This window comes from Melospiza melodia, chromosome 13 (genome assembly GCF_035770615.1).
Source record: "Melospiza melodia melodia isolate bMelMel2 chromosome 13, bMelMel2.pri, whole genome shotgun sequence".
Lineage (NCBI taxonomy): Eukaryota > Metazoa > Chordata > Aves > Passeriformes > Passerellidae > Melospiza > Melospiza melodia.
Genome location: NC_086206.1, coordinates 22,052,850 through 22,077,057, shown reverse-complemented (window position 1 = coordinate 22,077,057; position 24,208 = coordinate 22,052,850). Strand labels below are relative to the sequence as shown.

At 43.4% G+C, this 24,208-nt stretch overlaps 1 protein-coding gene across 5 annotated transcripts in view; it reads right to left on the bottom strand.

The window, feature by feature from the left end:
• Positions 1 to 24,208, bottom strand: part of NFAT5 (nuclear factor of activated T cells 5) — a 54,847-nt gene that overhangs the window by 23,124 nt on the left and 7,515 nt on the right. For 3 of the 5 annotated variants that reach the window (XM_063168245.1, XM_063168247.1, XM_063168246.1), the window contains exons 2-3: positions 13,653 to 13,778; positions 2,300 to 2,858 (exon numbers count right to left, since the gene is read on the bottom strand). In XM_063168245.1, coding sequence (XP_063024315.1) covers positions 2,300 to 2,858; positions 13,653 to 13,778 — 685 coding nt within the window. Of the gene's footprint in view, positions 1 to 1,102; positions 1,215 to 2,299; positions 2,859 to 3,320; positions 3,383 to 13,652; positions 13,785 to 24,208 lie in introns of those variants that run through there. The other 2 variants (XM_063168248.1, XM_063168249.1) reach the window with 2 other exon arrangements.

The window sequence follows — 24,208 nt, the reverse complement described above, 5'->3', positions numbered from 1 at the left end:
AACTTCTAAGTGGTCTTTCTCCTCAAAATACAGGATGAATCACTTAAAACATCCTTTCAATTAATGAATTCATTTTAATTCAGTTTATTCATACAGCAAGTATTCACACTTGTACATTTCATATGCACACATGATAGTTACCAGACAAAATGTCATCTAATCTAGCACTTCTATCTCTTAAAAGGAATAAATGTAAGTGGCAAATGCCCAAACAGATCTCCTGACTTTGGCCTGGTCCTGTTCTCAGGGCAGACCTGAAAGTGAAAGTGAGACCACGGAAACCTGAGTCTGCCCTGAATCACCACCAATTCATCCCCTTCTAAAAAGGCTCTCACAAATTCCAAGTTTCCACAGGAATATATTCTTTCTCTTCCTGGCTTTTGACAACAACTGTCTCTTTAGGGGCAAATGCCATTTCCATTCACCACGGAGCACAGGAGTTTTCCTTGCTCTTTTCTTTAAGCCAAAAGTAAATGAACTCCCTTGGCTGAACTCCACCAGGCTGGGAAGCTTTAAAAACTCCAGTCACTACGGTGACCCAGATTTGTACGGCCAAGTCTCCATATTCCAACAGCAAAATTAAGTTTTCTAAGACCTTGGCCACTTCTTACCCCACAGGTTTATTTCCAATGACAGTTCTGTTACTTGGGAGTTTTCCTGCAGTTTCAGTTTGGCCCGAGACACATAAGGAAAAATATTCCACCTTCTTCCCCTGTGCACTCACAGAACCCACGGATTTCCCTGGTCAGCCCAGTGGTTTTGGGGAATCTTATTCTGTTTTCAGACCAAGATCTCACATATATTTTCATGGTTTACAAAACCTCCCTGAGATCACGCTTACAGTGGCACAGCTCTTGTCTTTCCATCAAGCTTTTCCTTCTGTAAGGACCAGCCTGGTCCCTTGGAGTTGGGGGAGGCACCTTCCTCATCCCAAGCTGCCCAGGGTCTACCGGGTACTAATATTTCACTTCATGACCATTGATTTTGGCTGGTGAAAACCCCGAGGCCAGAGGCCACCATGCCCAGGAAGCAGCAGCACACTCAGGACATGTTCTCAGAACTGCTTTTCACAGTGAAATTTTAAGTATGGAACTGCACTGACCCTGGGAATACAGACTCCAGGCTCTTTCCCTTTGGGATATGAGAAGTTCATCATCTTTGCCATCAGTCAAATTTTAATATTCACCGTTGCTGTGATGAACGTCAGAACGTACTGCAAGCACAGACATAAAAGTGAAACCAAAATGCACTCCTGCCCCCAAAAAAGCCCAAAATAAAAGAGCCAAATCTATCCATTTGACCCCTTTAAAGGTACTAAAGAAGCAGCAAGTTAAAAAAATAAAATAAAAAAAGAAATGCATCAACACACTCTTGCAAACTGATGGAACTGTCCTCTTTGAGCAGCTACTGGAATGCATTTAGTGAACAGTGTGAAGTGGGAGATGAGGGGCCACCACCCAGGTGTGCCCAGGCAGACACACGCACACGACCCAGAAGCACAGAGAGAAACAGCATTAGAGATTTATTTCTGAAAAAATCAAATACAGTAGTGAATTCACATGGAAAAACCAAAAACTGGTTCACCATATTGTCTTAACATTTCATAAAAAAGTAAAGCAAGTGATAATTTAAATGATGAGAAATCCTAATGAGACATTAACCATTAGCTTCTACTCCCATCCCTATCTCTATTTGACAAATAGAGCAGCAGGTGAAGTGTACAGACTGAAATCCTCACATAAAATCCTGCAAAAAAACATTCAGGGTGCACCAACTCCTGTCTTTCTTTTTAAATACATTTTCATTGCCATTTTATAAATGGAATTGTGTGGCCTTTAGGGAATTTCACTTAAAGAACAGATGAGCTCATCAGCGCTGCATTTAATTGCTGCAGGAGAGTTTAGCTTTATCTTCTAAATAAAGATTAACAAGTCTAATGAGAACTTATCACAGAATCATGGAGTGGTTTGTGTTGAAAGGGACCTTCAAGAGATCTAGTTCCACCTTCTGCCATGGGCAGGGACAATTTCCACTATCCCAGGTTGCTCCAAGCCCTAATGTCCAACCTGGCCTTGGACACGTCCAGGGATCCAGGGACAGCCACAATTCCTGGGGGCAGGAAGAACTTATCCTGGGCTAGGACATGACAGGAACAGCAGAGAATGGAGGGGTTTATGTGAGAACCTAAGCAGAACATTTGCCAGGGCAGGGGGGCACTTTTATTAGTTTGGGTTTACATATGGAGATAGAATGTTTTCTCTTTAAAAAAAATTAAAAAAAAAAAAAAGCAGATACCAACCCATTTCCTGCTTTTGAGTTGCTTTTGCTGTCCGTGCTGAGCTGAGAAAGGACATAGTGAGGCGCTTTGGCACTGTCGGCATCAAAGATATCCATGTTGGACTCTTCGCAATCTCGGCGTTTGATCCCTGGCCTCTGCTTTGGGTTGCGCTTGCGCGATTTACGTGGCACCTCAGTGTTATCATTGTAGGAACTGGTACTCATGTTACTGAAGTTGGAGGGTGAATCCTCCATCCACATACTGCAGCTCTGCTCTGACTCCAATCCACAGCCCTCATCCTGGCAGGACATCCGGCTGTTGTCCAGCAAGTCCTCGGGAGGTGGCGAGATGTAGAGGACAGTGTGGCGCTTCGGCGTGGCCGCCGGCGGCGGGGCTGCGGTACCGGGAAGCTGCTGCTCACTTACCCCTCGGCTACTTACCCCCACGGCCGCGGAGCAGCTCTCCACTTGCATAGCCTTGCTGTCGGTGACTGAGGTAGAGTAAATGGTAGGGCTGGAAGAGGTGGTAAAGGAGCTGCAAGCACCGCCCATGGAGGAAGAGGAGGGAGCTGAAGAAGCATCTGCGGTGTACAATTCACAAGTAAATACAGGACCCGTGGCGCGGCGTGCGCTGGCTATAGCAGTCCCAGTGAGATCAAGGTGATTTAGGAACCGATTGCTTTCCCCCAAGAAATGTTTGGAATTTGGTTCGGTTTTGGAATGGAAGTGCTTAAAGCAACACAGCCTGGCCAATGCTTTGGAAATGTCCAAACGAGTCTTAGCACGATCCACCGGAATCGAATTTTTCTTTACGACTTAACGTTAATTTGTACAAATGGCTGCGAGTAAACAGAGCTTTCATTGCCTCAGCTGGACTAATTATTGGTGTAGAAGCCATTTCGTCTAAAATAGCCCCAAAGCAAAGTGCTTATAATCCACATTCAACGCCAATTAAACAATTTATTGTTGGAAATTTTTAATTTTTTGTTTTTGAAAAAGATGGGACTGTGCTTAGCCACAAAATATTAAAATAAGTTTCTAACCTATGAAGCAGAGAACTACAGGTCATTTTTAATGCAGACACTCCCTGCTTCAGAGGCAAATCCTGGAATAAAAATATGAGAAAATAAATGAGAAAAAGAGCTGCTGATTATTCCATCATAAATGAGAAATAAAATATAAAATCAACTGAGTTGGTAGGCAAAATGGAACTGGTATCAGTCACTACGAGCGAGCTGTTGATTTTGAAGGTTCAGAACAGGGATGAAATATCTGTGTTGGAGACACGCTGGTCCAAGGACTGGGAATTTCTGTAATTTGACTTCTTCAGTCACTGGGACCAATTTCTCTCAGACTTTATTGGTCCCTTCCACAGAGATGGCTTGGGACAGACCTCTGAAAAATTCACATTAAACAGGAGATGTCCAACACTGTGACTACAACTTCTGCAGAGGTCCCAGTGCTCAATTTGGTTTAGAAACATGAAAATTATTACACCAAACCCCTGAAGATTTCTGGAGAACACCATTGAAGAATTTTAAAGGACAAATCAATGGCATACCTAAGTTAAATATCCCAGAGGAAGCAGGCCATTCAAACATTTGTATTTATTTCAATCAGCTGTAGCTCACTGAGGAATAACTGAATTTTATAGTCAGATTTTAGCTTTCTGTGGGGAGACCCTGTTTTCTGTATTTCTGCACTGCCACCCACACCTGATAAACCAGAAGCACTGAAATAACCTAATTTTGGAAACAAATTGTGCATTAAATATATACATAATAATCCAATATGTTTGTTGAGCTACTTACTGCTGTCATACAGGTAATCTCAGTTACTAAGAGGAACATTTCCTTTTTGCTGCTTGGGATTTTTTTAAAATCCAAAATATTACAACAGTCTTTCTTTCTAATTAAAAGATTTAGAGACTGCTGGACTGTTAGTCTATACTGTATAGTCTATACTGTTTTAGTTATTTAAAAGTAACAGAATGAAGCATATTCAGTCATGATACATACATTTAATTAACAGTAAAACTCAGCCAACTTGCCTACACTGGGAATTACTGGGAGTATCAATGACTGATAATAGAGAGTTTTTAAACCACTACCGCTTCCTACAGCTTTCCTGTCCTAAATGAATGTAAAAGCAAACTTACACCACTTCAGATTGTCAAATTTAGAGGTCATTAGTTTATCAATAAACTACTCTGCCTTCCCTGAGCCTCCCAGTAAACCAGGAGCAGCTGAATGATACCAGTTCCATTTCCCAGCTTGTTCTTTGGCAAATACAGTGGCTGAAACTGGAGAATTCAGTCACTTTGCATTCCAATTTAAAGGCAAATTTCTCCTTTCTATATCATGCATTAATTCAATGCTTCTTTCAAAAACATTTATAGGATTGGCAAGAACTATCAAATCTAGGTATTCATTTCAGTGACAATATTTAGAGCTGATTTGCAGCCACTTTGAGTTGAGACAGCCCGTCGCTGTTTGGGATGTTTGTTTTGGTAAAGAGGATTGGTTTCCATCCACCATTGATACCTCAGAGAAGCAGAAGTGAGTGTGCCCAGGGACCCCTGGAGCACAGGAGCTGCAGGGCTGGGGCTGGAAAGGCAGAAATGAACTCGGGGCAGAGCCCGAGGCAGGGACAGGGACTCGGCCATGGAATCTCTGATGGAACACACAGGGAACAGGCAGCAGGGCTTCGGCTGCAGGATCCTCCTCCAACAGATTAAAGGCACATTTACACAACCACACCAATCCTGGGAGTGTAAGGAAACCTTGGACACTCCGGGCTCAGCTCTGCGTGGGCCACGGACACCAAGCACTGGGCTCAGCTGGGGCTTCAGTGCATCTCCTGGCCAGGAATGCAAAACCTGCACTTTTCCCTCACTTTCCTAGGGAAAAAAATAAATATATCACTGAACCAAATGCTTTTCAGCACAAAGCTAAAAGAGCTGGTGATGGTAGTGCTGTTTTAGGGTGCAGCATTGTGAAATATTATCATTATGGCAATATCATCATTATTGCTCTCCAAAACAATTTCTCCTCGTTTCTTTTTCTATAAGTTAAAAGCACTTATATGTATAAATACATGTATGTGGGCTTTTATACTTTTAAAAAGTAAATAAACATTGTCCATTATAAATTGGTTACACTCTCCTCCATTTACCAGAGATGCCCCTGTGCAATGGTAAGATTAGATTTTGGAATAAACCCAAATTCAACAGTAATGGCAAGAAAACCTCTCTTTAGCCTTATATAATAAATCAATGCCATTACTATCCATACATAAAGTATGATAAATATTACAGCAAATTGAATAAACTGGCTGTATTGGAACAGTCAAATACACACATTTAAAAACTCTTGGAGGCATAAATTAGAAAAATTAGTAATTGCTTCAGTAACATTTTAAGTTATGAAAACAGTAAGAAACAGTGAAATCTGTGTTTCCTCAGAGTATGCAGGCCTTGAGCCAACTCATCTTCCTTTGAACTAATAAATAAACTGGGTCAATCAAATAAGAATTCACCACGTTACTGCAATGAATAAAGAGTGCTTTACATGGCTCCCATTTGGGTCCATCATTTTATTCCAAAGCCAGTGACATTTGTATCTGACACCAACAGAGATTTCTTGGATGAACATGCTGCATTTTGGAAAACAAGTAATTCGGTAATTTTAACTTGTGTTGCTTTACAAGGTGAGAGCACACACACCTTCCCCAGCTTTGAGCAGTCCTTTTATTTTACTTTCTTTAGACACAGGTTAATGGGCACAGGTGGCTCATGGTTTGCAATTTATACTTTGCAATTTAACAGTGCGTGCAATGACAAATACATAGATGTATTTTTAAGTGAGTAGGTACATTTTGAAATAGAAGACTGAATATATTTCATTTAACACAGTCTCAAAATCAAACTTGCTTTCAGAGCAATGACACTAACAGAAGCCAAGAGCTTATCATGGCAAGTGTGCAGCCTCAGGAATAGAAATGAAATGTGCATCAGCATCACAAGGTGGGGTTTTTTCTCATTTTTTAAATAAAAAACAAGAGAAAAGAATATTCCACATTAGAGCAACTGTGATCACTGTTGAAACTAAACCTCCTGAAGCTCTTCACTGCCATCACTGTGACATCAAAGGGAGCTGGAAGAAGTAATTCAGATTTTGTTGCCTGTGCTACAAGTTTTTCTCCCCTAAAAGAGGCAGAATTGTACCAATCAGTCCAGCACAAGGACTAAAAGTAAGGGAGCACATAGAAAAGAGTGTCCCTGTGAGTAAACCAGGGCAGGCTTTTTCTTTTCAGTACCAAAAAACCAAAGAAAATTTATTACCTCCTGCATTAGCAACCAAGGCAATGACATATTTTCTATATCCTATTCTCCTGTGAAGTCAAACAAGGCATTCAGCCTCTAAAAAAAGGTTTGGAAAGGCAGGAGAGAGAAAAAAAAAATCACTACTTGGCATTAAGGGAGTCTTTTTAGGTAACACCTCTGTGGAGCCAGTCCTGAAATCCTTGTTCACTCTTTTCAAATACCCTTAAACACAACAAGGATTACCAAGTCCTCAAACAGAAACAGTGTCCTGATGACTTTGCTTTTTAATTGCAAAAGCAAGTCATTTCCCAGACTGGAAATCTTAAGATTATATAAACAAATAAACTGCAGATATTTTTGGTTTCACAAGTTTTCCAGTCACCTGTGCATGGACAGCCAGGACAAACAAAAAGCCATTAAAGAGCTAATTTCTTTCTTCTGAACTTCCCCTGCATTCCAGGGTATCCTCTACGTTCTGTGCAGAAAACAAGTGTCAAAAATAAAAACTCACCCACAGGGTGAGGATTAAGTGGTGTATAAGCTTAATATGTGAAGTATAACTTTGATTAAATGTGTTGATTTATCTAACATGTCATGTCCTTGGTAAGATTTTTTTATGTTAATTGGTTTATTTGAACCCCTGGACACAGAAGAACAATTTCAGGACCGACCCAGAAGGAAACTGCAGAATTTCCACCATCAACCTTTGTGTTGTCAAAGGTTTCAAAGGTAAAACCCAGAACTTACAAAGTGGCTGCAAACCTGCTTTCAACACCTCACATGCCAAACTTGGGGTTCTACTTTTCTTCTTCTTGTATTACTGATGTCATGTCAAAAACTTTTCCAAAAAGTTTAGTTTCAAATCAGTATCAATCCACTATTCAGAAATAAACAAAAAAAAAAATTTAAAAATTAAAAAAAAAAAAACAAAAAAGAAAGAAAGAAAAGAGACTTATGAAGAAGTCTGAAAACAAGACCGACCTATACCCTGGGTGAGATTGGATGGGTTAAGTGTCTCTGGCACTATTTGTCTTCACTATTGACAGACACTGTCACACAACCCACCACTCGATGCCTGTCTCTGAATGGCGAAGCTAGAATGCAAGTTAAGTGTATTAATAGAGAAAAAAACTAGCATCCCAGCAAATATCATAAAGCAATCCAATTCACCAGTTATTAAACACACTCAGATTCAAGATAGGTAGGTTAATTTAATTTACATTAAGCCCAACAGTGTAAATTCCCCTTTACATTCCCATGCTGACCCAAGCAGTGTATTATTATACTTTGGGTAAATACATCAATCAATGGATTTGTTATGACTCCCATAATTCAATTAACACTCAAGTTTAGGTATCTAAGGAGGACTTTTGTTTGTTAGTGGCTCACACACACCAATTCCATGGATCTCAGATCCTTCCCACTCAGTGTAAGGGCTGATTCCAAGCCAGCAGAACTCTGGGACCCACAGCTGCTCTCTCCAAGCCCTGCCTGCCCTCAGCACCTCCCCTACAGGAGCTGTTGGATCAGTGGGTTTGGCCAAGAACACCTCCATTCAACAAACAGACTGAAACAGTTTGATCTTTTAGATACAGGGGTGGGTTTTCCCTAAGAAGTCAAGAACTGCTCTTGGCCCTCAAGATGCTGCAACAGGAGGAGGTGCCCAAGCCTTGGCACAATAGGACTCATCTTGTCCCTCACAACCTTGGTTTTCCATTATTCCTTATGGAACACGGAATTCTCCTGCCACAAAGTAGTTCCCAAGTCTTTCTGATCTAATAACAGCAGCCATTTAATGCAAGAAATTGCTGTAAGAAAAAAACCTCACGAATGATGAAACAGTTTTTGTTTGATTGAGCAGTTCCAGAAAATTGGGCGCACTGACTGCATGAAATCCATGAAGACTGAAAATGAATTTAGAAAAAAGATGGGAACTAGATGTGAAATTCATGAAGACTGAAAGCATACTATGTAGGAAAAAGATAAGAACTAGACATGAACACCAATACAAATGTGGAATTCTAAGGGAGCTCACAGATCAGGAAGGCCCTCAACACACATGACTCTGTACAACTGGAATATTCCAACTCAATTTAGAGAGAACACACCTAAAATGTTTCCATCAAATGGAAACAGTAAGAAAAATCTTTATCTCTGGCATTTCCCAGCAATGTTGTCTCACCAGAAGACCCTCTGGAATGATGAAGGAACCTCTCCAAGCTGAGCTGACCCTCACCAAGCCTGGCCTGTCCAGCCTGGGCTCCAGCACGGCTCCTTTGGGCCACGAACTTGCAGAACAAACACCTAAACCCATGCAGAGCAGCAGAGGGTGAGTTCTGAATGAGCCTCAGGGCCTGCCTGAAGCTCAGCGTGTAACACAGGAGTATCTGGTGACTGCAGCAGGCAGGCTGCAGACAGAAATCCCCAGAAGATCCTCCTGGAAATGACAGGAAGGCACTTCCAGCTGCCAGGGCGGTGGGAAGAGGAAGGGAAAAGCCTACAAAGAAATGGAAGTTTTTATACAGGCATCGGGGACCAACTACAAGGAAGAATCTTTTTTTCTGCTCATTTGTTTACAATCGTAAGCCCAGGATAAGAGAACTGGGGACAGCACTGAGATCCCCTTTGAAATGGCTGGTAATTATTTCTGTATCAACAGGAAAAACTGACTAATGACACCAGGAAGGATGACAACTGGACAAAATATTTTCAGTAAAAATAAAAATGAGGAAGCCTGAGAAGCCACTCAGGGAAAACCAAACCAAAACAAACCCATCTCCATTTTGAGGCCTCATCAGAACCTTCCATTGGAGAAGGATGAAAAAGCCTTATTTTGGCAGCAGAAAACATGACCCCTTAGCACCAATCTCTACCCTACAGGCAGTGCAGGTATCTTTATCCGTGTCTCTAAAGCAGCAATTCCAAATCAAAGACTGTATTTTCATAATTAAAATAACCAAAGATGCTTATGGCAACACTTCAGTTACAATTCCAAACAAAAAAAGCCGATTACATCTGTTTGGGCAAGTAGATTGTCCCTTTAATTAAAAATAAGTATAAAAAGAAGCATAAAACTGATCACAAAAAGATAAAGCTTCATCATTTACCTATTATTTTCCTAGAATGTAATCACAGGTGCTTGGGAGCCAGCAGACTTCACTACATCACAGATTTACAGCATCCCAGTATGGAGAATGCAAAAGAAGAGATCAGTAAATACATTTCAGTAGCACAAAACCTGTTCCCCTTCTGCTGCAGCAAGAACACCACTCTGGAGAATTCCACTGGGGAGTAAGAACTGGAAACCAGACAGCAATGCAAAAAATATGGAAATATATATATATATTTGCCTCTGTGGGAAATGGAAAGCAGCTTGAGAGATCATCAACGAGATGAAGTATCTCATTCCAAGTCCTGCTGCAGGAAGAACAAGGGATGGTGAGAAGGGAAGTGAGTTGCTGTAACAGTTCACTGGGGTTCAGAAGGGTCGAGCATTCCTGGCACTGGAGATAAAAGATGAAAAAGCAACACTCATTTAAAGGATATGGCTGAAAATACTCCTGATCATTCTCCAAGGACAGGAACCATGTGCTACCCACAAGCTGGAGAGACTCCTTTGAGAAAGGACTCAAATTGGCAGAGTGAATTTGAAGCATTTTAAGGTTCAAGGTGCCTTGATCAACACCAAAAAATGTTCAGGCTTTTAGAACAACTGAGGAGGGACTCAAGCACTGCTCCTCACAAGTGGAGCTCACAAGCACTGGCAGGAGCACTGGGAAAGCTCCAGGCTCATTTATTTCATGTAAAATCTCCAGGCAGAGCACACAATGACATTTCTCAGCATGACACCCTCATGCATTTCCAGAGTCTGGAGATGATTCATATTTAATGTGTTTATGGTGCTGCACCAGGCAAAATCCTCCTTTTCCTGTCCCCTGAACAAAGACACTGGAATTCAAGTAGCAAGCACAGAGAATGGTTTCCAGGGGTAAAAACAGATCTGTTCCCTCCCTTCTGTTTCCCAGAACTACAGAATTAGAAGCTTGAGATAGCAGCTCAAAATCCCAGAGTTCTATGAAATCACACTTGTCTGATATTCAGAGTGGGTAATGCCTCATATGTCTGGATTAATGAATAGGAGATACACATTTATTAACCAATTAATGAATATCCAATCAGCAACATTCCATTTTCATACTCTTACAACTGTTCTGTAAATCATGAAATAAATTTCCAAATGGAAGAAGAACTAGAAGTCTGTCACTGTGAGGTCATCACTGCTAAAACCAGCCTATCCTGCTCCTCCAAAAAAACCAGGAGTTAACTGCAGCAGTATTTCCAGCCTACAATATGATTTATATGGGACAAAACCCCACAGCAAGGTGACAAAAAACTCTTGAGTAAGCTGAATTTCAGCCAGGTATTGCCTTACTTTGTGTTTCAGGAAGCAGAGAACAAGCTGTGTGAACTACTAGAGGAGTAGGGAAAAGCTCTGAACACTTTGGATCAATCCCTGTCACGGAATCCTCTCATTATCCACAGTAATCAGATCTGTAGGGGAATTCTACATGTTGTGGCTAACTGTTCAAATTAGTCCTTCCTTTTAAAAACAAGAGTAAATGAGATTACATACAGCCTTATGCAGACTGAACTATCATTTCCCTCTCATTCCTAAAAAAGGAGGTTTTAAGGCAAGTAAGACCAGACCAAAAAAAAAAAAAAAAAAAAAACTGACACAAAAAAGGGAAAAAATTCAGATACAGAACAAGAGGTTGCCAGTCCTTCCTCCTTACACTGTTTTTGTACAGCATCCGCTCCCCAAAAAATCTGCCTGCAGTCTGCTATAAAACATTTTATGTATGCAAATGATAGTCAGTCTTAATCTTCTGAAATGTAAGTATAAAATGTATGTGTGGTTCCCTGTATAAGCACCTGGTTTGCACAAAGCTCAGGATAATTTTCCTGCAGAGAAAGCCCAGCCAGACCTCTCATTAATACTCAAGGCAGGGTAAGAGACTGAAAGTGTGGTGGAATTCTCAAAGATGCTGCAGGAATCCCAAAACAATTAAAGAAAATAGTAAACCACCCTTTTCTCTACCAAGGGGGCACAGCTACAGAAAGAACACAGAACGTGCCATGTTCAAACCAGCAATGGAAACAAAACGGGTCTTTGCTCCTCTGGGGTTATGTCTTGTTGGGTGAGGCAGTTTAAACAGAATTTTTAACAACTGTCTCTCCAGGCCCTTGTCCCAAGTTCCTCTCCAGGTCTCCTGGAGCCCCTTTGGGCACTGGAAGAGCTCTAAGGTCACCCTGGACCCTTCCCTTCTCCACAGTGAACAATCCCAGCTCTCAACTTGCTATCAGCTCAGTCTTTGTGACCCTCTGTGGTCTCTGACATTGAACAGTGTGGATATGTGAATGATCAGGTCTTCTTTCACTTTTAACAAGAAGCCTCAATATTCATTTTTTTAAACTTTTCATTCCAGAAACTTGTGCTGCAGTTTAACCCAAACACACCCAATGAATGCATCTCAGGTTTTTTTAAGGATCTGGACTGGCTGCTGGCAGATGCCAAATACCTGGAGGCACCAGACTTTTAGTTCCATTCAAGTTTAAGTCTTTTCTGTTAGGTACAGAATTAATTAGCAGTTCAGGCCTGTCTGTGGATTTAGAGTGCAGCAGGGTTTGTGGGCTGGTTTTGTTCAGTTGTTTTGAGGATACAAGTTTCTACAAGATTTGGTTGCTGCTGTCTATGAACCAAACCCATTATTCAGCACCTTGACTTTAGAAACAGATGCCCAAATTATTTTTTTAGTAAGTGATATAAAAACATCAAATCCTTTTGATATAATAAAAGCATCAAATTCTTTCAATGACCAAGTTCCACTGTGCACAGTTAAATCCACAGGTTCTCAGGAGAGGTCTGGCAAAACATGAATGGTGAGCAGTGCTGTAAAGTTTCTCTGACAAACCTACAACCACTTCAGGTTCTGATCAGGATTCCAGGACCATGCAAATCTGGGAAACGTTCTCACACAAACATTTAATGCATATGAACTTGGAGAGAGAGAAACAGGAATAATGCAGCTACCTGAATCCTCACCCTATAGCCATTTTTTTCTAAAGCAAAAATTTAACGCCAATTAGGAAAGTGGAACATGACCTTGTAAAAAATACAGGGACCAAATTATGAAAAAACACCCTTATCCACTGAAGGGAGACACATCTATAATGGGTAAAATTATCTTTTTTTCCCCATTGCACAGATGTGCACTAATATATACAAGTTACTGACAAGAATCCCAGATGAAAGCCAGCACTGAGGCTTATCTCCCAAATCAGAGCTTTGCCCCTAGATCCTCACTTTTTTATGTTTAATGAAGATCGGTGATAGTCTTTAAAGTCTAGAATATGGCTGGGAATAAGAAATGGATGCAGATTAAAAGGTCATGCCTCTTTTTTATACGTTGTCAATTGAAAAAATAACTACACTGGTCTTTTAGAGTTCCAGCTGATATACATTATATCCTCATGTATCTGAGGATCTTTTACCACTCCACACTAGAGATGTGTGTGAAAGGAGTTTAAATTCTACACTTCCTCAGGGCCCAATGGAAAACATGACCTTTTCTTCCTCCTCACATTTTGGTAAAAGCTTCATGGCCCAAAATGTCATCTCCCATTCCATTTTTATCCTAACTAGGATCCACTGGCTTAGTCAGTCAGCATTCCGCCTTAGCTCCAAACAGGGATTTTATTCCCTTGGAAGACAGAGTGCATTCTAGGAGTTAATTGCCTGTGTGGCATAACAGAACAGAGGAACAGCTAATTTACTGCTTATGGAGATGCATGTATGAAACACAGCAACTCAACATAAAATACCTGACGCTTTTGATCGCCCAGCTGAGCTACACCACCTACATTCTCCTAGAATGAACTCTGCTACTTCTCCACAAGCTCTTTTGTACACTCAGAACTTTGCCAGCACTGTTCATGTTGGCCAGAACGTGACAAACCTTAAGAAAACAGCAGAATAAAGGAGAGTCCTTACCAGCAGCAACTACAGCTGGAGGCGGCGAACCGGCCTCACCACCGCTTGTTTGGCTCATGGATGCTATGGATGTTTCTCTGGAAGGTGGTAACTGCAGCTCCTTTGGGAGAAGGTCATAGACAGATTCTGTGGAACAAAAAGAACTTGATCAAAATGTCACCCGTGCCCTACACAAGGAAAGAAATAATGTTTTTGCCCAAAATATATGAACTATAACCCAACCCTTTCAGAACCTTTGGGCAAAGTCACAGTAAGTGCTTGGAAATAACAGCATGGACTAAAGTTATTTCAGAAAACAAACAAACATTAAGATGCACATTCTGAAGACTGAAACAAAGGACACAAACTTGTTCAAACAAAGAAATAATTCATAAACTTCCAGAGAAACTGTTCTCATCCAGAACGAAGGGCTGAGGGCAGCACATCATGTGAGAATCTGAGACAAACCTGTTTTCAGAATTCCAACTGTGCAGCTGACTTCCTAAGGAAAAAAAGCTTCATTTGGCACCATCACCCTAACAACATCCCTTGGAGTCTTAGAATCACAGACTGGATTTGGGGGGGAAGGGGCCTTAAACCCATCCAGTGCCACCCCTGCCATGGCAGGGACCCCTTCTGCTGTCCCAGGTGCTCCCAGCCCTGTCCAGCCTGGCCTTGGGCACTGCCAGGGATCCAGGGCAGCCACAGCTGCTCTGGGCACCCTGCGCCAGGGCCTCAGCACTCTCACAGCCAGGAATTCCTAATTCCCAGTATCCCATCTAGCCCTGATCTGTGGCAGTGGGAGCCACTCCCTGTGTCCTGTCCCTCCATGCCTTGTCCCAGCCTCTCTCCAGCTCTCCTGGAGCCCTTTTAGGTGCTGGAAGGGGCTCCAAGATCTCGCCTGGAGCCCTCTCCTCTCCAGGTGAGCTCCCCCAGCTGTCCCAGCCTGGCTTCAGAGCCAAGGGGCTCCAGTCCTGGGATCAATGACCTCCTCAGGGCTTGCTCCAGCAGCTCCTTGTCTTCCCTGTGCTGTATTAACCCCGTGGGTTTGATCTCTCTTCCTCCTTGTGTGTCACCCAGGAGACCTCCTAAGGCTCCCTCCTAAGAGCTTGCTCCATCCTCACCTATTTCCAGCTCTCAAGTTAACTCCAGCCTCCTGTACACCTGCAGCCTTAGGGGTGCTCACCAGGGGCTTCAGGGTAGAAGCTGGGTGTTGTATTTTAGACCACATTTCAAGTACCTTGGTCTTTATCAATGAAGCATGAAGTTAAAGATTTGCTCTTAATGGTCTTGTGATCTTTGGGAATGTGCTTCAATTCTAATGCTGCCTTTTCCTTCCCTCCCTCTTTATCATATCGTTGGAATTACTCACAAAGATTAGAATTGTGCTGCTTGTGGATTACTGCAAAAATCATGTGCTCCCTGAGAAAAAATTATCCTGTGGGAGTCTGAGATGTAAGCATAACTAAAGCAAAAGGCTTCACAGAATCTTCGCCACATTGGAGTCAAAAATAAATTTCTTAAACGAAAAAATCCCCAAGAATCAGCCCAAGGAGACAAGCTCTCGATTACCCAAGAACTTGGGGTTTGGAAAGGAGCTTTTGTAGTCAACTCTGAATATCTTATGAGTCATGACAGATGACGATGACAATTCACTCCTCTCAGAGGATTTCTTGAGGAGAAAGGAATGGAGGTGTGTGTATATACCCAACTTACACATGAAATATAGAGTCTCTGTATTTGCCTGCAGACACACTGCTGCAACCCCTCATTTTGGAGCCCCTCACTGAGCATTTTGAGCAGCAGCAGCCCTGAATTTTCCCAGCCTGTGATTCTCCTGTCCTGCTACAGGTAGAAGTGCCAGTGCCAGCTGGAGTAAAGGCTGGTGCTCACTTACAAGGGCTTGTACAAACTGCTGCACTCATCTCTGAGGAAAAGCAAATGCAGCAAATGCTCCTTGAAGTACAACAGGAACAGAAGTGAGAACAAGTGTTACCTGCCAATCCCTTCCAAACCATCCTGTGAATCTATGAACTCATGGCACAAGGTGATGGTCAAATCCAAGCTTTCAGAAGGAAAACAACTCTCCTGGCTTTTCTTGCACCAGATGCAGCCTCACAGTCTAAAACACACCATTACTGAGCTGCAGTTCAACACTGTCCAGAGAAACCCCAAGTGCCTGGGTACCTTTAAGAACCCTTGCTGCCACAAACCTACTCCACACACATCAGACTTCAAATGAAACTTTGTGTTTTCACCTAAACACAGGCCAATGTTTATATATGCTGAACTATAAATAGCATTAAAGCAAAAACTGACAAATTCCAGAAACATGAGAGTTGTTGCAAGGAAACCCATTCTTCCCCAGAGGATACAGCTCCTCCCTGCCTCACACTGCCCCAAGAGCTGAAGCTTCTGCCCAGCCCCTCTCCATCACCAGTCTTACACCTGTGTGCACTCACCAATACTGAGAACATCACATTTCCTGCTAGAATTTTACGTTGATTCATGCAGAAAACACCCACTAAAGGGAAAGGCTGCTGCAGAAATGCAGTATTACATTTGGAGGCTAAAATAGCATTTCAGCATCATTACGTGTTTCTACATAATTAGCGAGAAAAAATGTGTAGACAGAATTCCTGCTTCCAGCAGCCAGCACTGAATCAGGGAGGAAGTTTAAGCTGTCTGACAGCACTGAGTGTCCTGCAATTTATTGCTGATTTCAATTCCTTTGATGAATACACTGGTTGATCCCAAGTTTCTAGGGTTTTTTTCCTGGAAGTAGCTCCATTTATACCCAACATTTAAACACATTTTCTCTCTCCCTACAGGAAGCAAGGAACACGTGTTTCAGGATTAGTGTTATTATGAAATATAAACAAGATAACACACAAACCAGATAACCAAACACTAGTGAAACAGCCAGAAGTCCCACACGCTCATTCCACGACACAAATCCTCACCTGTTAATCAGTCATTAGACTTTATCTACAGTAAACTTCCAAATCTCTTATCTTGCCTCAAAATATCTCGCCTAGACAAGCCCAGCTTCCCAAATTCTCCTCCCAAGACCAAGGACACACAGGGACAGGCAGATTTACAAAAAGTATTTTAAGTTTCAAATTTCTTCAACTGCCCTTTATCCGATTATCCTGTCTTTATAATCTCTCATCTGAGATCAGCTGCTTGGAACTTTGATCTTCCTGCCAGTTGTACTGAGAGTCCAGAAAATTCTATTTCACATGGTTATATGGATCAGAACCACAGCAAACATGGGATCAGGATCCAACAACACAGCACTTGGAATCGGGAAAGACAAGATTTTTGTTGTGTGCTACTTGAACCTGCACACGACATTCTGAATTTATATATCAATAAAAAATAATAAAAATATTTAGGAAGGAATTTTTCACTGGCAGGGTGGGCAGGCCCTGGCACAGGTGCCCAGAGCAGCTGTGGCTGCCCCTGGATCCCTGGCAGTGCCCAAGGCTGGGCTGGACAGGGCTGGGAGCACCCTGGGATGGTGGAGGGTGTCCCTGCCATGGCAGGAGTGGCACTGGATGGGTTTAAGGTCCCTTTCAACCAAAAGCATTCCAGGATTCTCTGGAATTGGGTCATTTCAAGTTAAAATAACTGCACAAAAGGTGTCTGTGGCAGGGCCGGACACATGACCACCAGTCCACACAAAATACATCCCTGGGTCAACACGGACCTGGATCAGCCCCAGCACTGGTGACAGGACCTCTGTCTTCGAAGCGGAGAGGAAAGAGGAAAGATTCAGGAAAAATAATGCTGAGAAGGTACAAAAGGCAGCATGTGAAACTGATGTGGCGATGCTGCAGCAGGAGTGCAAAAGGCTGGTGGCTTGTGATGGCAAACCAAATTCTACAAGGTCCTTCATTTCCTGTTTTACTCACTTCCCCTCAGTGCACACACACAGCTGTCCTTTTCTAGGAATGATTTTGGATTTCTGCACACAGCCTAACCAGTTTGAGTTACAGACCTGGGCAACAGCAAAGTCCGAGTGCTGGGCCATCCCCAGCAGCAGCAAATCCCTCTGGAATTCCCAGCCCATCCTCATCCTCACAGCACCAAGGGACCTTTCAGAAACACAGCACACCTTGTGACCTGCAACATCACCCTCCTCACTCACTAGCACGCTGTGATTCCATTTAAACTTTATTCTTAGGAACAGAGCAATTAAGCTTACAGGAGCAAAGAACACAACACAACCGCTTCCTGTGTGGGAATGCTGAGACAACTCCAAGATTCCCCGAGGAGCTTGGACATGTCCCATGCAAAGCCCTGCTTTTCCCAAAGAGTAGGTATTCCCTTCTTTTGGGCCATGAATCCTCCATGACTTTCTGGCTGCACCTACACAGACATTTCATTTCACAGAATAAAAACTGTGATTTCTAGAAATTTAGTGCCCTGTTATCTTGTGCTGTCCTATTACTGGCTCAGGGTGTCACAGAACCTCTCTGCCCTCAAACTTCTGTGACACAAATTGAATTGAGATCCCTCTGGCTGGCTGACCAAATTGTGCTACCTGTAACTCAGCACCTGGTGATGCCGGGAGCATAGAGGCAAGGAAGAGAGCAGAGAATACCCAATTCCAATGTTTCAAACAACAGCAGCTCATTCAAGAGGAATGCAGATATCCTCAGTTTGCAAGGACTCCCAAACACTTTAAACATTATGGAACTTTCTTTACATGGAGAAAAGATACCCCTAAGCTTTGCTGCTCCATATCAAAAGCTAAGCCATGTTACCTGGAACTGCCACAGCTGGGAGCCAAGCCACAAACCTGACAGAGAAGTTTGCTCATAACTAAAGCAGAGGGCCCTGGCTGCAGCTCCAGCTCCACCACCACTCCTCCAGGCTGTTCCCAGGCCCAGCCTCGAGCAGGCTGCTGGAATTCTCCTCCAGAGAGAGACCTGTCCCCCACTGACACCTGCTCCTGGGAGATCTGTCCCACACTGTCTGTCCCACACTGACTCCTGCTCCTGGGACTTCACCCCCTGTAATGCCAGGGGCTCCTGCAGCAGCATCCCTTCAATCCCCACCCCTGGACTAACAGGTAATGGCAGGTTTCCTGCTCCACAAAAAATGTGGAAAGCAAGATCAATACATGGGAGAAGGCGAGAAGCACCTGAATTATCTTTTCCACTTGCTGCTGACATTTTTTGCCCTTAAGGAAAGGTACATCCTGGAAATCCCTCACCACTTCCATGACCTCATGAACAGCAGCCAAGTTAATCCTTGTCTTTAATAAGCTCCCTGCACTGAGTGGCTGCCCATTTGATCCCCACGGATACTCCTCTCCTCCACATGGTTTAATACCCGCACAGATTTGGCTGCTCCTTCCAAAGCCATTTCCTTGCTGCAGCACATGACAGTCACACCAGAGATTAGACAAAACCTTGGTGTCCTCCTCTAATCAGTGGTGGCATCGGAGCAGAAATCTCTTCTAATGATGGTCACTAAGCTGATCAAAAAAAACAAGCAAGCAAACAGGCCAAGAGAGTCGTTTATATGGAACTGAGATTAAAAAACAATTAGAAATCATGAAGTAGCAAGCACAGCCCTTGCTACACTAGGGATGTCAATGAAGTGAAGTGAGCACTACTCAGCAAATTAACAATAAAGGAAAAATAACAGTATCCATATTCCACCTCACCCCCCACTAGGGATGCAAATTCAGTTTCAGAGCACCTGCACACATATAAAGGTCCTGTGATGCTAATCTAAGACACAGTTTTGTGTATTACCAAGAATTACCAAAATGTCACATTGTCACTCCTCACTCCAAAGGCCACTGCATTTTATGGAAACAATACGTGTGACTTAACATACTTCAGAAACTTTTGTGGGTAAGGGATGCCAAAACCAGAATCTACTCTAGGCCTAAAAAATCCAGGGCTCTGCCAGAAGACCTTGTGGTTGGTTTATCTGCTTATCCTGAAGTTCAGTTCTACTCAGAATTTCAGTGTCCATAACCACAGCTTAGTGGTTCAGCTTATTGCAGGCCACTGATTACACCACAATATCTTAGTTCACAGAGTTTTTAGAGAATGATGAGGAAATGAGGGAGTTCTAAATAGCCAAAATCTAATCAAAGCTTCACTTTGTTAAAAGACATTCGTATCATATGGCCCTCAGGGATTTTTCTGTACACAAAAGAGTGTGGGAAGACTTTGAAGCAGATTACTTTGCCCATCAGGAAGAGCCTGTAAGAGCCAGCTGAGGAACCCTCTGGCTCTTCACCCCAAGATAAACAGGTTTTCCTGCAGACCCCAGGAACAGCACTGACTGAGTTTGGTAATTACAACACAGCATTCAGAGAATCACAGAATCCTGGAATGGCTTGGGTGGGAAGAGATCTTAATGCACATCTCATTAAACCCCCAGCCATGGGCAGGGACCCCTTCTGCTATCCCAGATTGCTCCAAGCCCCCTCCAGCCTGGCCATGGGCACTGCCAGGGATCCAGGGGCAGCCACAGCTGCTCTGGGCACCTGTGCCAGGGTCTCGCCAGTCTCACAGGGAAGAATTTCTTCCCAATACCACAAGAGAATTCAGGATACATTTCAGAAGACTTGGGCCACCCCACCAGAGAGAGCTCACATCTCACAGCAGGGCTGCTCTCCCTCCCTAAAGCCTGAACCAGGAGAAGCAACCTCAGGACCCAGTGGAGAACTCCTGCGGTGGAAATACAACACTTCAGCACCCTTCAGGATGTGAGTGAGCAGACAAAACTCCAGCTGCTCCTCCAGCTGCTCTGGGACAGCACACCCAGAACCCTGACAGGGATCTGTCCCAGCCCATGGGATGTTTCAGGCATTGAGACAGCAATGCTGATAACACGGCTGGCACAGGGACCCAGCAGAGGGCACAGGGACAGCGTGGAGGGAAGCCAAGGAAGGATAACAAGGATCCAGTAAGAAGCTCAACAGAGGAAGCTCTGAGAGGCTGAGAAAGGAAACTAGGAGAGAGACAAAGCTCAGTGCATAAACCAGAAGAGAAACAGACTGAGACAGGCACAGCCCAGACAGATCAGTGACCACTAAAGCACTTCCTACTTCACTGCAGACGCTTTGTTGTTGTTGAGGTTTGGGCTTTTTCCTTTTTCTTTGTTTGGTTGGTTTTTCTGAGTACTCCTTAGGTGATCCAAACTCTCACTTGCAGAAGTGAGAATCACCAATGACAACTGCAGGCCGTGGCAGCTCTGCTTAAGGGACAGCAGAAATTTTTACAGTATAAAGTTACAAGAAAAATTATTTGGAAGACAGAAAGAATACACAACAAGGAGTAAATCAGCTTTTGTACTGTATCTGTCAAAAGAGGATTTAGGACATACTACAGACTATCACACTCCTGCATTTCCCAACATCTTTGCAACTCCATTGATTTGACATCACAAGCTCGGCAGTAGGGAAAACAAGTCCTGGAAACAGGTTTAGGTTTCATAGAGAGCAAAAAAAAGGACCCTGCTTGAGCATACATAGAATAGATAAAATACAGCAACTGTTCAAACAATCACAGAATCACTAAGGTTGGGAAAGATTTTTAAGAACACCAAGACCAAGCGTTAACACAGCACTGCTAAGTCCCAGTGAACCACAGAGATATAGATTTGGATGGGACATTGGGAAGGAATCCTTCCCTGTGAGGCTGGGGAGACCCCAGCACAGGCACCCAGAGCAGCTGTGGCTGCCCCTGGATCCCTGGCAGTGCCCATGGCCAGGCTGGAGGGGGCTTGGGACAGCAGAAGGGGTCCCTGCCATGGCAGGGGTGGAACAGGATGGGCTTTAAGGTTCCTTCCCACCCAAACCATCCTAGGATTCTTGTGACATTCTGTGACATAACTGCATGGCAAAAGCCAGAGAGCAAGAAGCAGCCCATAGGCAGCGAGGCCGAGCAGGAGGAGAACAGACACCCTGAAATATTTCACACTAATCACTCCTATTTTTGCAAGAGTTGAAGCTGAGTTGTAGTAAGATCCTAACTCACAAGACTCACCGTACTATCTGCCTTACCCCAGTGCCAAATCCACCAGGTTACACCTACTAAAACATTGATTTTATTTCATATCTTTGAGTCTGTCTCAATACAATTAAACAAAGGACTCAATAAAAATTTAGCATCCAACCTAAAATACATAAAGACTAATTAGCACGTTCTTCCTAATTGCCCAACGCTGCCCATGGATTTGCACAATGCTGTCAGATGCAGTCTGTCACCAGAGCTGCCATGCTGTCCTGACAGAGGAAATGAACAGCAGAGCACTGTCCCCTGTCTGTGCCACACCACCCTCGGTATCTGTGATGGTGGAGCAGGGCAAGACTGGAAGCAGGTCCTGCCGCCAGCACCCCTGTTATTGTCAGCCCTGGCAGGGCTAGATTGCTGCTACAGCAACAGTGGCAGCTTTTCAAAGAAACTGCAGTGTATACAAGGATGTTTTACACAGCCAAACAGAAAATCTTCCTTCCAGTTCCCCCTGGCTTCAGACAAAAGCAGCAAACCCTAAATCAACAGGCTTCAGGCGCGTGGAGGGAAAGGCAGAGGCCGTGGTGCTGCCTGTGCTAGAAAACTTCAGGATTAAAGGGCTGCTGCTGGTGCAGCTCCCCTCTGCACAATCCCCAGGGGATCCGAGTGCTGTGATGTAGCACTGGGCACTAAAATTCAAATCTTCAGGATTAAATTCAAACTTCAGGAATAAAGAGCTGCTGCTGGTGCAGCTCCCCTCTGCACAATCCCCAGGGGATCGAGTGCTGTGATGTAGCACTGGGCACTAAAATTCAAATCTTGCCTGCAAATGCTGCTACTCCCTGAAATGCACATTCCAGTGTGTTAGTGACAGAGAGAGCAGTGTTCTGAAAAGCTGCTGTCTCAGAGAAAGATGACCAGTAATATATTCTTAATGATGATCAGTAATATATTATTCATTATAAAGTCATTAACATTTGATCACAACTCTAATATCACAGAATCCCAGGTTGGTTTGGGTGGGAAGTGACCTTAAAACCCACCTCATTCCAACCTCCTGCCATGGACATGGATATCCTCCACTAGTCCAGGTTGTTTCAAATCCCATCCAACCCAGCCTTGAATATTTCCACAATATCATTATTTCTTGTACTTAAAAATAAAAATTTAAGCTAAAAGTGGTTTCCTGTATTTTTCCAAAGGACAGGTATTAATACCAAAAATGGCAGTATTAAATAGGCAATTTTGCAAGCAATTCGTAACCAGCTCCTGCACTATATCCCACCAATCTTCAGAAAATTTGCTAATCTCAATATTCAGGATTCTGCACAGCAGGGTAGAATTGAGAAATTAATCCTTTTAAAGTTGAATTTCAACAACTGACAAAGGCATGTGTTAGATGAATTCTATTTATGGCATCCATCCAAATATCAAATAAAGCTTTCCTGGCTGTGTTTCAGTCATCCCCATTCACAGCTCAAAGAGGACTTTTATAAATGTAGACAGGCAGTATAAATCCTGGATCTTGTTTGCATCCAATTTTACACATCTCAGAATGAGAGAACAACATTATTTAGGAATTGTCACTTCAAGGAACAGACCAGTAATGACTTACTGAGACATCTATCCCATGTGGTTGTAAACTGCAGACAGAAACCAAAGATGCTAAAAATACTCCTAAAATACCACCGTGGACAAGGCAGAGCAGCAGGTACACGAGCACAGAATCACAGAACCCCAGACTGGCTGAACTCGGAAGGACCTTAAAGCTCACCTCACTCCACCCTGCCATGGGCAGGGACACCTTCCACCAGCCCAGGCTGCTCCAAGCCCCGTCCAACCTGGCCTTGAAATGTTTAAAGAAACCCAAATACCAAGCGATCAAAGAACATCAGTAATAGCTATTTATCAACCCCTTTAAAGCACCTGTGTTGTTTCAAAAATCAAAGTTCACCAGAAACGGAGGTAATCAGGCACTTCCTCAGGAACAACGCACCACCTGAATTCAGGGACACACAGAATTCACCTGACCCACAGTTTACTGTTGCCTTACAACATCTCTCAGCCTGTACAGGTTTGCACCATTTTTTCTGATGGGGTTATTTTTGTCATCTCTTACAGTTGCTGTGAGCAAGAAAAGCAGCGGCAGCAATGAAAGGCACAAGATTCTTTCTTCTGAGGCTGTACCACAATATTTAAGGTGAAGAACAAAAGGCATTCTGACAGACTTCCAACACACTGTGGCCACCCCTTGGGTTTAGTATGTGATTACCAAGCTGGATGTACAGGCTGTGCTCCTGGGACCTGACCTGTCCTAGTAACTCTCTACAGGACACTGAGCATCTCCAGCCTCCCTGCCTTTGCTCCCATTAACAGGAGTGTCCTTCCATCATCACCAACACTGAGACATGGCTGTGCTTCCCACCATCCCCTTGCTTTCCACTGCCACTCAACTGTTTGCTGATAAACACGGCTCTTCAAAGCACAGGGGATGCTCAATACAGAGCTCTGCTGAGTCTGACACCTCTCACACCCCGAAGGGACCGACTCATGCTCAGGAAACCTGCAACAACCACTGCACCCGCAGGG